We start from the raw sequence: 13,036 nt of genomic DNA on the forward strand, positions 1-13,036 counted from the left end.
AGAAATGCTGCCTGCTCTCCTGTGGTCTCCTCTCTGTTCTGGTAAGGGTGGTGGGTATGTGTGTGCTGCAGAGGGTGGAGGGGGGGTTGGCTTTGCCTCTGTTCAAACAGTGAATGTTCAGAAGTGAGGCCCGAGCCGTGTTTTCACCCATCAGAACCAAGTCTCAGAATTCAGGATGAATTCAAATTTCTGAATTCACATCTCAGTTCTGCCATTTTATAGCTGTGTGACTTTTGATATCTGACCTTCAATATCTTCATCTGTAACAATATGAACAATACCAGCCCTGTGGGGTTGCAAGAATTACATGAGATGACAAGTGCTGAGGACAGCTCTCTAGCGCACGGTCTTCATGAAATGAGAACTATGGGAAAGCCAGGAAGCCAGTGAGTCTTCCCCACTTCCATCCCCAGAGGACTATCAAGACCCTTAAAAAACAGTTGACTTTGAAGTTGTGTGGTGGTACAAGGTATGCTCTTTTTTGGAGTGACATTAACTCTCACTCATATTTTTTGTGCCCAGCTTGACTAGGTCATTTGGCAAGAACAATGGCTTTACAGGCCAGGCCATGGGCTGATCCCCAAGACCTCACCACTGAAAATCAGAAATGGCGTCAACAACTGGGTTTTCTCACTGGCATCATGTCTCCTTGTCACTGTTCCATCCCTCTGATGTATGCTTGGCACACAGATGCTGGGATTCTGCAAATTCGACAAGACGGGATGGGGGTGACAGGAGAAAGGAAAAGAACGGGAAGAGGAGTTGGATCGCTTAGGTAAGACGTATTAGCACTGCATTGTTTTGGCAAGATTGAAAAAAAAAAAAAGCACCTCTCCAACTCCCAAGACAAGTCAGTAGGGATGGGGAAGTGGGATGTTGGTATAGAGGAAGGCCAGTTGGTCCAGCCCCCTCCGGTAGGCTGGTGCGGTCAGAACCATACAGACCCAGGTTCCTTGTCACCCAGGCCATCCTGTGACAAGCACAGATAGTACACCTTTGAGCATCCCCTTGCAGCCCCATGAATGTGCCCGACTGCTCCACATGCCCTTCCTCATAGTCATACTTGGCCTTTCTCTTGTCAAGAGCGTAGTGGACACTAGCGGACCACTGTTGGGTTCCCTCGACTTTTCTTCTGTTTATTCAGCTTCCAGATCCAACTAAAAATAGGCAGTGCAAGGCTCTTCTTAGAGGAGTCAGCAACCTGCATCAGAATTGGTGTTTGTTTATTTATCTGGGCGGGGAAAGGCAGAGGGAATCTTTTTTTTTTTTTTTAAGATTTTATTTATTTGACAGGCAGCGAGAGAGGGAACACAAGCAGGGGGAGTGGGAGAGGGAGAAACAGGCTCCCTGATGAGCAGGAAGCCCGATGCGGGGCTCGATCTCAGAACGCTGAGATCATGACCTGAGCCCAAGGTAGACGCTTAATGACTGAGCCACCCAGGCGCCCCAGGCAGAGAATCTTAAGCAGGTTCCGCGCCCAGCGTGGAGCCCAATACGGTGCTTAATCTCATGACTCTGAGATCATGACCTGACTCCAAATCTACAGTAGGATGCTTAACCAGTGGAGTCACCCAGGCCCCCCTATTTATTTTTAAAGATTTTAAGTAATCTCTACACTCAACGTGGGGCTTGAACTCACAACGCCAAGATCAAGAGTCGCACTCTCTACTGACCGAACCAGCCAGGAACCCCAGAGCTGGTGTGTTTAAAATGCAGATTCCTGGGGGCACCTTGGGTGGCTCAGTCGGTTAAGCATCTAACTCTTGATTTTGGCTCAGGTCGTATCTCAGGTAGTGGGGTTGAGCCCAAAGTCGGGCTCCGTGCTGGGTGTGGAGCCTGCTTGGGATTCTCTCCCTCCCTCTCTAGGAAAAAAAAAAAGTAAAATGCATATTCTTGGATCTCATCCAGTCCCATTTTGCTGGATCTGCATCTTTGGGGGGAACTGCCTCACCAACATTAAAGTTCAAGAACCCTTCCCTGTCCAACTCAAACCCCAGCATCCAACAAGGGTTTGATTCTTGCCATCTTTTTTTAGGACAGTGGTTCAACTGAGGACAATCAAGTTTCAGCAGGGTGATGGTGAACGATGAGTCTTGTTCATCAATGTGTTTGCACACATCAACTTTTCTCAGGGTGGGAGTCTAAAGTTTTCATTAGAAACTCTTAAAAGGAACCACAGTTGAGGAAGGGTGATGACCCCACTGTCACAGAGCCATTCTTCTCTGCTGAATCTTGGTGTCAACCAGCACCCTTAGGGTTCCCTGCTCCCCTATTCCTGTCCCTTTTCTTGATTCAACCTGATTTTTATTGGGTTTGGCAAGGATAAAGCCTCCAAATGTTCTAAGCACTTATTTGATACAACTTTCAGGATTTTGCTGCTTTTCTTGGGAGGAGGCAGTCTGAGAATGAATCTCTACCCGGGGATTGAAGGGAATCTGGCATCGGGGCTAAGATGGCTCGAGTCGTTGCTCCAAGGGCACGAGGTCACTAAAAGATGGTACCCGTGACCCACACACTCTGCTGGAAAACAACTGCTTAACAGGTAACTGCTCTTCATTAGGGCAGTCAGGTTATCAAACAGGTGATTTTTTTCTTTAATAAAGTAAGGCTCAAGTAGTAAAGTTTCTATTACAGGTTAGGAGACTTGGCTTCTAGTCCTGGTCCACAACCTGTGGCCTTGGTAAGTCTTCCCTCTCTCAAGCCCTCATTTTTCACCTGAACGTAAGGCGAAACCAGTGTGTATCTCTGAGCCCGGTGCCCAGAGGCTACTGGACTAGTGAAGGGGACCGAGAGTAACAGAGTCTGAGTGGGAGAGCTCTCAGGCCTCCCCTTCCCTGGTTTCAATAGTTTCCCTTCACCTCTCATTTATTAGGGGTTGAAATACAAATTTTCTCCAACAGACAGACTGGAGTATGAAGTAACCTTGGCAGGGCTTATTTTTCTTGGGCTGAGGCTCTTAGAGACAAGACAAGCGTAGCAACTGAGCATTCCCACCAGTCACCATCTTCTTGACCCCCACCCCCCCAAGTATGTAGAAGGCAGCAGACTGCAGAGGAAGCATATGGGCGATTCAACCAGATGAAGCTAGGCTTAAATTCAAGTTCTATCCTATGTGGGTTGAATGACCGTGGGCAAATCACTCCCTGCTTCCAACTTCAGACTCCTTCCCTGCAAGGTGTTCTCACAGATAAGTGTGACTGTTACAAAAACATAAGAAAGTTCTTGAGACAAACTAGACAAACACCAGCTATCCACTCCAACCCCCCCTCTCCCCACGTCTGTTGGCTAAGCCAGAATTCTAGGTGGGTGTCAAGGTAGCTCTCCTTATGAGGCTGCCTACCCCCAGGATCTTCCCAACTCTGCAGTTGGGTCTGGTCCCAGGAACCACCCTCCTCTACTGCCCTGGAGATCATGCCTTTCCCAGACCTGCATTTGCCCTCAGGGATTTGTAGTGAGACCAGATGGCCTTGGGGGAGATGGCTCACATCAGGCCAGAAGTGGGGGGCAGACGTGGTGAGAAAAAATTCTGAAGATTTTTCCAAGTGTTCCTGCCACCAATTGAAACAACTTCAGGTTTTTCTATGGGGCTGTGGGGACCTCTAGTGGCAAGACAGCCACACTGCTTCCCCTCTAGCAGCAGGGTGAAGTCCCTGCTCCCTGAGCCAGACCCTCTGACTCCAGGTCCTCTTCAGTAAATGTCTACTGAGCTCCTACTACTTGCCAGGCCCTGTTCCGGATGCTGAAAAAGCCATAAAAAGTCAGCTCCCAAATTCCACCCCACACAGTTGGGCCAGACAAAAACATGTAAATGTTCAGTCTTTATTGACTGTTTCATCTTGGGGCCACCAGCACTAACAGGTGGAAGGTGGGGGTGGGGTGGGGCACCTTTTATGCATATCAAGGACCCCAGAGCGACCCCCTCGGAAGAGAGAATAAATCCAGTTACAGAACTTATATGGCGGTTAGGAGAGGTGGAGGAAGGGGCACAGTATCTACAGAGACTTAAGAGGATGCTGGAGGACGTTCTTCAGCAACAGGGCCTGGGTGGCGCTGAAGAGGGAAAAGGGGCAGGGTCAGCCACTGATCTGGACCCCCTCGGCCTCAGCCAGAGGATAGATCTCAATGGCCTCCACCAGGGGCAGCGCCTCCACGGCAGTCTCCATGACGGCCAGACCAACGGCAGCCTCGGCTTCTGCCAGCTGCTGCCGCACGGCTGCCTGATGCTGCTGCTGGTGGGTCTTGCGGTGCTTCCATAGGTTGGAGAAGGAGCGGTAGCTCTTGCCACAGTCAGGGCAGGAGTAAGGCCGCTCCCCCGTGTGAATGCGGCGATGCTCCGCCAAGCGCATGGAGATGGCAAAGGCCTTGCCACACACTTCGCAGGCAAAGGGCCGCTCGCCTGTGTGCAGGCGCCGGTGGTCCTTCAGGTGGGTACTCTGACGGAAGGCCTTGCCGCAGTCCGGACACGGGTACGGCCGCTCCCCCGTGTGGATGCGCCGGTGCACCTGCAGCGAGGTCTCTGTGCTGAACAGCTTCTTACACTCGCTACATTCCAGGCCCCGGCGGCGGGCAGGGGCGGCAGGTACTGCGGGGGCCGTGCCCCCCAGGGTGGTTGGGGAGGCAACTGGCGTGCGAGTGGCCCGGGGGGCTCGGGGGGCCGGGGGCTCCTTAGCCAGGACCTCGCCCGGCCCAGCAGCTGCATGGGCCGCCTCGTGCGCCTGCAATCGAGCCGCTGAGCCCACTTTCTTGCCACAGGTGCCGCACTCGAAGCGCCGGGGGGCCTGGGCCGCAGCAGCAGCACAGCGGTGCTCCCGGAGCCGCAATGAGGAAGGGAAGGCAGCCCCACAGGATGGGCAGCGGTGGGGCTGGCGGCCGGCATGGGCCACGAGCTGGTGCACCTCCAGCAGCCGGCGCAGCAGGAAGGAGCGGGGGCACTCGCGACACTTGTAGGGGTACTCGCCCGTGTGATGGTAGCGGTGCATGAGCAGGCGGTAGGGGCGGTGAAAACGTACCCCACACTCCTGGCAGCGGTAGGGGAAGTGCTGGGCGTGCACCAGGCGATGCTGCCGCAGCGTGGAGCTCTGCGTGAAAGCCTTGCCGCAGTCCCCACACCGGTAGGGCCGCTCCCCTGTGTGTGTGAGCCGGTGGCGGGCCAGGTTGGCGGGTGAGTTGAAGGGCTTGGAGCAGTCTGGGCAGGGGAAGGGCCGTTCGCCTGTGTGTGTGCGCAGGTGGTTACGCACGTGGGACTTCTTCTTAAACATCTTGCCACAGATGCCACACTTATGGCGCCGCTCCAGCCGATGCACAAAACGCTGGTGCCGGGTCAGCTGTAAGGCCTTGCCAAACTCGCGGCTACACAGGAGGCAGCGGTAGGTGCCCGAGGCAGCTGGCCCTCCTGAGCTCTCTTCGGTCACAGGAGGCTCTGGCGCCTCGGACTCTCCAGTCTCTGCCGCAGCTGGCTCAGGGAACCCAATGACAGGCTCCTCGGGGGGAACCGGTGTGGTGGGCAGGGGGACGCCCCCCGCCCCGTGTGTACGCCGATGATACAGGAACTTGGTGAGGTTGACGAAGGTCTTTCCACATGGACACGAGTGCAGAGGATTTGGGGTGTGGGCTCGCCGGTGGGCTAGGAGCAGGGCCTCTGTGCCAAAGGCCAGGCCGCAGTCCACACACAGGAAGTGAGACTCACTGCTATGGTCTCCGAGGTGCTGGTCTAGACTGGAAGGGCTGGGGAAGACGCGACTGCACAGAGGGCACTTAAAGACGCCCTCCCGATGACTCCGCAGATGCTGCTGTAGCTGGTGAGGTGAGAGAAAGAGCTGGTCACACGCGGAGCAAAAGAGCTCCTGGGTGGCTGTCCCGCCCGGCTCTCCACTGTTGTTCCTCCGGGCCCTGCGCCCCCGTCGATCACGCCCAATGGCTTCACCGTTGCGCAACTCATAACTGTGGTCAGAGGATGGCAGGGGATCGGGCTGGGACACAGGCACCTCTGTGGGTGATGGAGTCAGGGTCTCCTGCTGCAAGGCAGGCTCTTCCGACTCTGGGACCGGGGCAGGGAAGTGGGTGGCCTGGTGCTCCAGGAAGTCGGCTGGAAGCTGGAAGAGCTGCGAGCACTCGGAGCACTTGTAGAGGAGCAGCTCCACCTCAGTCACTACCTCAGTGGTGGCGGCGGCAGCAGAAGGGACAGCTGCCCCTTCCCCACCCTCCTCTGCCTTGCGGTAGGAGTGCTCCACGGCCACACGGGCCTGGCCCACGGGGGGCCCCAGGACCACCGGGGACCCCAGGACCACCGGGCCCGGAGGCTTGGTGGGAGTGCCCCGGAGGTGTGTCTGCCGGTGGTTCAGCCAGAGCTCCTGGCTGGCGAAGAGAGCCTTGCAATCCACACACTCGTAGTGGATGGTACTAGAGCTCAGTGTGGGTGCCTTGGGTGGCGGCTCTGCCGGCACCGCCTCCGGGGGAGCCATCATCTTCAGGTGCAGCTCCTGGTGCTCCAGGAGCTGGCTAGGGGACATGAGCAGCTGTCCGCACTCCAGGCACTGGTACTGGCTCTCCTGCACCAGGGTCTGATAGAGGCCCGTGCCGGAAGCTGCCTCCGTGGCCACCGTGACTCCAGGGTCAGCCACACCCACCAGCTCGAAGTGCTGCTGGGGCACATGGGAGTTCTGGTGCATGAGCACCTCCTCCAGGGACCCATACAGCTGGTTGCACTCGGAGCAGACATAGCGGTGCTCAATGTACAAGACTGTCTCCTCGGATTCCTCGGTCATGGCGGCAGCAAGGCCCTGGGCTGTGAAAAGAAAGAGGTGGGGACAAATCCCAGCTAAACTGCTGTTTCCCCCGTCCTTCTCAGGGACAATTTTTTCCCTTTAGCACTCCCCGCCAAAACCTTGTATTTTACCCTCTAACTTCTTGCTTCCATTTACCAGTCCCAGCCCCCTCCCTAGCAATCCTTCCTCCCCTGAACACACAAGTCTACCAAGCACAGAGCTTTCCCAGCAGTCCCTTCCCAGAATCTACCCCAAGTCTCACCTCTGAATCAATGTGCATCAAACTCCACCCACCAGATCCTGGTAACCTGTCCAACCCCTCACCTCCCATGCCTCTCACCAGGCCCAGAGCCGCGCGCATCGCACGGGAACCTGTGTCCCCTGCACTTGAGCCTTCTTCCGCTGACTTCCTCTCCTTACCAACTCACTACCCCATTCCTGCTCCTCGGTGCCTGGGGGAGTCTTCACAGGCCCTAATTGCTGCCACTTCTCCCAGCCCCCCTCCTCCTGTTCCCTCCTCTAGGTTCCTGACATCTTTTTACACCAGAGGACTCAAACTGCCCCAAGGACCTGCCACTTTCTGCGCATGGTACAGCCCTTCTCCTTTACATAGGCCTGTTACACACTGTCTCTCCCTCTGGTGCCCAGATCCCTCACATCATACTCGCCCTTCCCTCACCCAACTTGTCTCATGTTGGCCTAACCCATCACTACACCTACAGTTTTGCCTCCGTGACCACTTCCCCATGATACCCACCTCCCCCTCTTCAAAGTACTTAAACTTCTCTACAAATCAAAGCCCTCTCCCACAGCCCTAACCCGCTATCCAGAATACTCAGCCCCACTTCACAAAAGCCTAACCCTTTCTTCACACCTATATTCTACCCGTCACCCCAACTCGTGTCTTAGACACTCTTCACAGTAATTACTTCTTTACAATGAGACCTCACCTACAATTCTAATCCCCCCTGGGGTACCCAGATCCCCTCTTCTACCCCAACCACTACAGGGATGCTCCAGGTGCCTCTTCATATCAACCTCAGCCCCTCTTCTTTACAAAATGACCCCGCCTAACCCATTTCAGGGATGCCCAGATGTGGTCTTCACGTCAACTTAAACCCTTCTTTACAAACCCATGTGCCTAACCCATGCCAGGGACACCCAGACCCCCTTTCACATTAAAATACCCAAGCTTTTCTTCTTTGCAAAAAGACCCTTTCCCACCCTAGACCATTCTAGGGATGCCCAGATCCCCTCTTTATATCAGCATAAACCCCTCTTCTTTGCAAAAAGACCCAACCCTGCTCTAACCCATTCCAGGGATGCTCAGACCCCCTCTTCATAACTTAGTTTCTCTCCTTTGCAAAAAGATTCCAGCACATGCTCTAACCCAATCCAGGGAGATCCAGACTACCCTTCACAAAGGCTTAAACTTTCACACATACTCCCCCCATTGCCCAAATCCCCTTTAGGAACACCCAGACACTACCTTCTTATGCTGAACCCCTCCGCCCCCCAAGTTAGACAGAGGATAGCCAGGCCCCTCTTCCTCTCACCCTGGGGATACCCAGACCCCCAACTTCTTGTCAACCTAACAGCTCATTCTCATTCCAGCGATACCAGGACCTTCCCCTACTTAGCACAGGGACCTTTCCACCACCCTAACCTCCAGGGATACCCAATTCCCACTCTTCACCTTGACCTAATTCCCTGTACTTTTCAAAAACATTACCTCTACCCAACCTATCCTAGGGACACCCAGACATCCTTTTCACGTAACATAACCCTTTGCACAGAGACTCCTCTCAACCCATTCCAACGGTACCCCCCCAACTCCTCTTCACATTAATGTAACCCCATTCTCAATACCCGGACCTCTGCCTCAGCTCCAAATCCTCCCTCCAGGGATATTCGTTTGCTAATATCTTTTCACACCAAGCCCCTCTCCCTGGTCTAATTCCTTCCAGGCGTTAACTATGTTTATCTCCTTATATGTTAACTTAATATCCTCTTTTCTCACGCCCTAACCCCCTCCCCAGACACTCAAGCCTCCTCTAACCGACCACCCCGCTTCGGTCCTGGCAGGCCCCACCACCAGACCTTGGCCCGGATACCCCCTGGAGCCTGGGAGACTCTCCCCGGGGCAGCTCTAACACCTCCCTTCCCACCCAGGTCCCTCCCAGCCCCCGGCCCGAGCCCCGCCCCTCCTCACTCAGCCCAGCACACGACTCTAGCCCCCTTCCCCACCCGGCCCCCCGCCCGGCCGCCCGCGCGCCCCGCAGGCCGTTGGTGCTGCTCCGCCCTCCCCGCCCGGCGCGCGCCCCCTCCGGCCCTCAGTGCGCAGGCGGGGTGGCGTGGGGAGGCCGGGAGCGGGGGAAGGGGGGAGCCGGGCCGGCCTGTCGCGCGCCCGCCCGCACTCACCCGCCTCCGCCGTCTCGCACGTCCCGGGCCTAGGCCCGGGCCGCCGCTCCCCTCGCGCGGCCACCCTACCGCTGCGCCCTCTCTAGCTCCCGCCGTCGCCTCTCGTCTGCTCCGCAGCCTCGCTCTCGCCCCCAATCGCCCTCAGCAACGCCCCGCCTACCTTCCTCCTCGGCCGCTCCGCGAACGGCGGAACGCGCCCAATCAGCGTCCGTCTGGCTCCTGCCGTTTGACCAATCGACGCTCACGTCTCTGAGCCTTGGGCCAATAGTATGGAGCGTCGGGATCCGCCGCAGTGCCTAACCAATCCTTCAGCGATGTCCCCTCACGGGTCGGCCCCCGGGCTGATAGTGTCCGCCTCCTTAAGCCCCCTGGAGGATGCTCCTCCTCCAGCTTCTCGTCGACTCCGCCTGACGCCTGAAGAAGGGAGGGCAGCGCGGTGACGTCAGGCGGCGGAGCGAGGCTGCGGGCGCCATCTTGGGGGCGCCGGGCAGGAGTCGGGTCGGGTTCGAGGGGGGAAATTGGAGAAATTGAGGCACACGACACCCAGAGGGTGGGGGCGGGGGAGCCGTGGCGCAGGAACCCCCGAGGAGTGAAGGGAGAAAGTGAAGCACCTGTCAGCGCGAAGCGGGGAGGGAAAACTGCAGCACCAAGCACATGGAGGGAGTAAAAAGGGAAACTGAGGCACCAGACTCCTTTTATTAGAAAGAGGAACGAAGGCAGCAAGAAGGAAGGGGAGAAAGACCGAGGGACATTGAGGGAGGGGAAAGGAGAAATGTCAAAGGGGAAGCAAGGAGCGCGGGGATCTGAGGGAGGGAGGAAAACGTGAAGGAGGGAGGAAATGGAAAATGGAATAAAGAAAAAGCAAAGACAGCTTCATTGGAAGAAACGGGGAGTGTGGGGGGTAGAAGACCTGAAGGACAACTAGGGTGAGAACCTGCAGAAAGTGACCCTGTAGCAGATGGACTCTGCTCTGCTACCTTCCATGGTGCCTTCCTCTTAGGCTGACCCAGGGCGACTCAGAGGGTAGAGTCTCCCTTTGTCCAAGGGACCCTGCCCATTCCTATTCATCTCCTCTTCAGCGTGCTGTTATGTTTCCAGAGCTACTCTGTGAACGCGAGGACTGGGAAGTTGCAAGAAATTCACTTGTTCTAACTAGCTGCCCCCCCCCCCATTTCTCAAATGAATAAACTGAGTCTCAGAGGATTTGGTTTTTTACCTTTCTGAGGCTAAAAGCTACTGAGGGGGACGTCAGGGTGGCTCAGTCAGTTAATCGTATACCTTCAGCTCAGGTTATGATCCCAGGGTACTGGAATCGAGTCCCTTGTCGGGCTCCTCGCTCAGCGGGAAGCCCATTTCTCCTCCCTCAGCCTGCTGTTCCCCCTGCTTGTGCTCTGTCTCCCTGTCAAAAAACAAACAAACAAACAAAAAAAACCCAAAAGAAACAAAAAAACACAACTACTAGGGACCCCAAATACAGAGCAGGACAGGTCTGACTCTTTGGTCATCACCTTTGCTGTGTCCTTCAAATGGTTTCTAACTGGGTGTCCTAACTTTCCCCTAAATTAAAATCCCTAACACCAAGCCAGTGTAATTAAACCAGGCTGTCTGGATTGAAATCCTGACCTGGCCACTTTCTAGCTATTGTCTTGGACAAGTCAACTCCCCTGTGCCTCAGTTTCCTCATCTGTGAAATGAGGATAATAGCCCCTGTGTCATGGTTGTGAGGCACAGAGTAAACACTATGTAAGAATTATTTTTATTAGGACTTCAAGGAACTCAGTAATAATAGCTAATATGTTCTGAATGTGTTATGATGTGCTAAGTATTGTGTTTACTGCTTTGTACGCCTTATCAGTTTAATCATTTCAACAACCCTAGGAGGGAAGAGTTACTGTTCTCACTTTACAAAGAGACTGGGGCCCAGAGAAGTTAAGTAGCTTGCCTATCTTTAGGAGGAGACAGAGCCAGGGTTCCAACCCAGGAGTCTACTCAAGGGTCTATGCTCTTTTTTTTTTTTTTTTTTTTTTTTAAAGGTTTTATTTATTTATTCGACAGAGATAGAGACAGCCAGCGAGAGAGGGAACACAAGCAGGGGGAGTGGGAGAGGAAGAAGCAGGCTCATAGCAGAAGAGCCTGATGTGGGGCTCGATCCCAGATCGCTGGGATCACGCCCTGAGCCGAAGGCAGACGCTTAACCGCTGTGCCACCCAGGCGCCCCAAGGGTCTATGCTCTTGGCCCCCAGGCTCTACTGCCTGGCAGGTGGTGGTCCTGTCCCTCATGACATGTCGAGTGGATGAATGCAAGAAGTAGAGAAAAGAACTTGGTGGGAATGCATGAGCTCTAAAGCTGGTAATATGGGTTTGCCATCAGCGTGAAATCAACTGGGGCAGGAGCCAGAGAACCTGGAAGCTAGACTCGGCCTTTGATAGGCTCCGTGCACTTGGGCAGGTTCTCACTCCCGCTGAAGCCCCCTTTTCCACCTGAAAATGCAAGGGTCCAGCTTGGCGTGTCAGGCCCTTTTCTGCTCGGACCTTCTGCTTGGACTTCCCAGTTTATCCGGGTCAACTAGCTAGGTTCCTTCTTTTCTGATGATACAGGAGTAAGCTGAGACCAGATCAGTCTTTCTGGAGGTGGTGGCATGGGACTAGATTTCTGGGGTAGGTTTATTTTAGAGAGGATAGGCATTCTTTGCTGGGGTCCCTGCATAAGCAAAGGCCTAGAGGCTGGTGAGAGTCTAGGCTTTCAGCCTTAGCGGGAGCTGAGGGTGGGTGTTGGGGGACCATAGGTGTTGCCCATGTAGAGTGAGGAGGTGTGTGCAAAGTTGGTGGTCCTTCAGGGAACATTGTATGTGTCAGGTGTATGTTAGGCATGCTCCATGTGGGATGAGGGCTTTCTATGCCAGACTGGTGTAAGGGTTGCCATGTGCCCTATGTGTGTGTGTGTGTGTGTGTGTGTGTGTGTGTGTGAAAGGCATATGGTCACGTGTGCTGGGGGGCTGCACGTGAGTGTGTCAGTGTCTCCTCCCCATCACGAGCATTGGGGGTGGTGGTGAGTCACGGGCTCAGCCTTCAGCGCCAACTGTCATGTTCCTTCCCCCCAAATTTCACCCCCCACCCAGCCATGCACCACCCACCCCCACTCCAAGATCTGTGTCACTGCTTCTGTCTTCCATCCCCCTGTCCTGCTCAGTTCCCTCTGAGAAGCTGCAGTGGGCTCCCTGGGAGGGAGTCTCCCACTTCGGCTGGCTCTGCCCTCTAGCTCCCTGCCCTTTCCCACCACTGCCTCTGCTCAGGTGGTGGCCTGAGAAGGAGGGCCTCTTCACACCACCCGCTCATGTCTGTGGGTCCCAAGGATTTCTCTATGCATTATAGACAATTCCCATACTCCGCATCCACCCCTTCCCCTCCGTGGGGGCTATTTCTACTTCTGGGGGCTTCTCCCTTATTTCCAGGGGCTGGCTGCTCCTGCCTTAGGGGACCTCTTGTGTCCACACATCCTTGTTTTCATGGGTTCCTGGTATCTGTTTCCCCCATGCCCATTTCTGTGACCTTTTCCCACTTTGCTTGGCCCACCTCCCTGTCTCTGTGATATGCATCCTTATTCCCATTTTTGTGGCCTTCTCCCGGCCCCATGGACCACTCCCCATGTCTGAGGAGTGCTTTCTGTTCCCATGGGCCTCTCTCCATCTTCTTGGGGGGCTCTCTGTGTCCACCAGCTGTCCTCATCTCTGAGGTCCTTTGCTGTCTCTGGTCTGCTCCTATGTTTCCATGGGCTTTTCTCTCTTTTCTCTGGGCTTTTCCCTGTCCTTGTCCTTGTGGGGTTTGTGGACCTTGGCCCACCTCTGTGAGTT

General features: G+C 55.1%; 1 protein-coding gene across 3 annotated transcripts; it reads right to left on the reverse strand.

Annotated features, from left to right (window-relative positions):
• Positions 1 to 3,803: 3,803 nt before the first annotated feature.
• Positions 3,804 to 9,367, reverse strand: ZNF574 (zinc finger protein 574). Of its 3 annotated transcripts, none has more exons than XM_087870830.1 (2): positions 9,346 to 9,367; positions 3,804 to 6,784 (listed from the first exon to the last, which is right to left on the reverse strand). In XM_087870830.1, the coding sequence occupies exon 2, from the start codon at positions 6,762 to 6,764 to the stop codon at positions 4,074 to 4,076; it is 2,691 nt and encodes an 896-aa protein (XP_087726956.1). In that variant the 5' UTR covers positions 6,765 to 6,784; positions 9,346 to 9,367; the 3' UTR covers positions 3,804 to 4,073. The 3 variants fall into 3 exon arrangements, with proteins under 3 accessions (XP_087726956.1, XP_045633138.1, XP_045633221.1); XM_045777182.2 differs by lacking the exon at positions 9,346 to 9,367 and adding an exon at positions 9,186 to 9,329; XM_045777265.2 differs by lacking the exon at positions 9,346 to 9,367 and adding an exon at positions 7,027 to 8,921.
• Between the last annotated feature and the right edge of the window lie 3,669 nt (positions 9,368 to 13,036).

The sequence above is a fragment of the Ursus americanus genome, chromosome 21 (genome assembly GCF_024610735.1).
Source record: "Ursus americanus isolate L20-20 chromosome 21, mUrsAme1.1.p, whole genome shotgun sequence".
Taxonomy (NCBI): Eukaryota; Metazoa; Chordata; class Mammalia; order Carnivora; family Ursidae; genus Ursus; species Ursus americanus.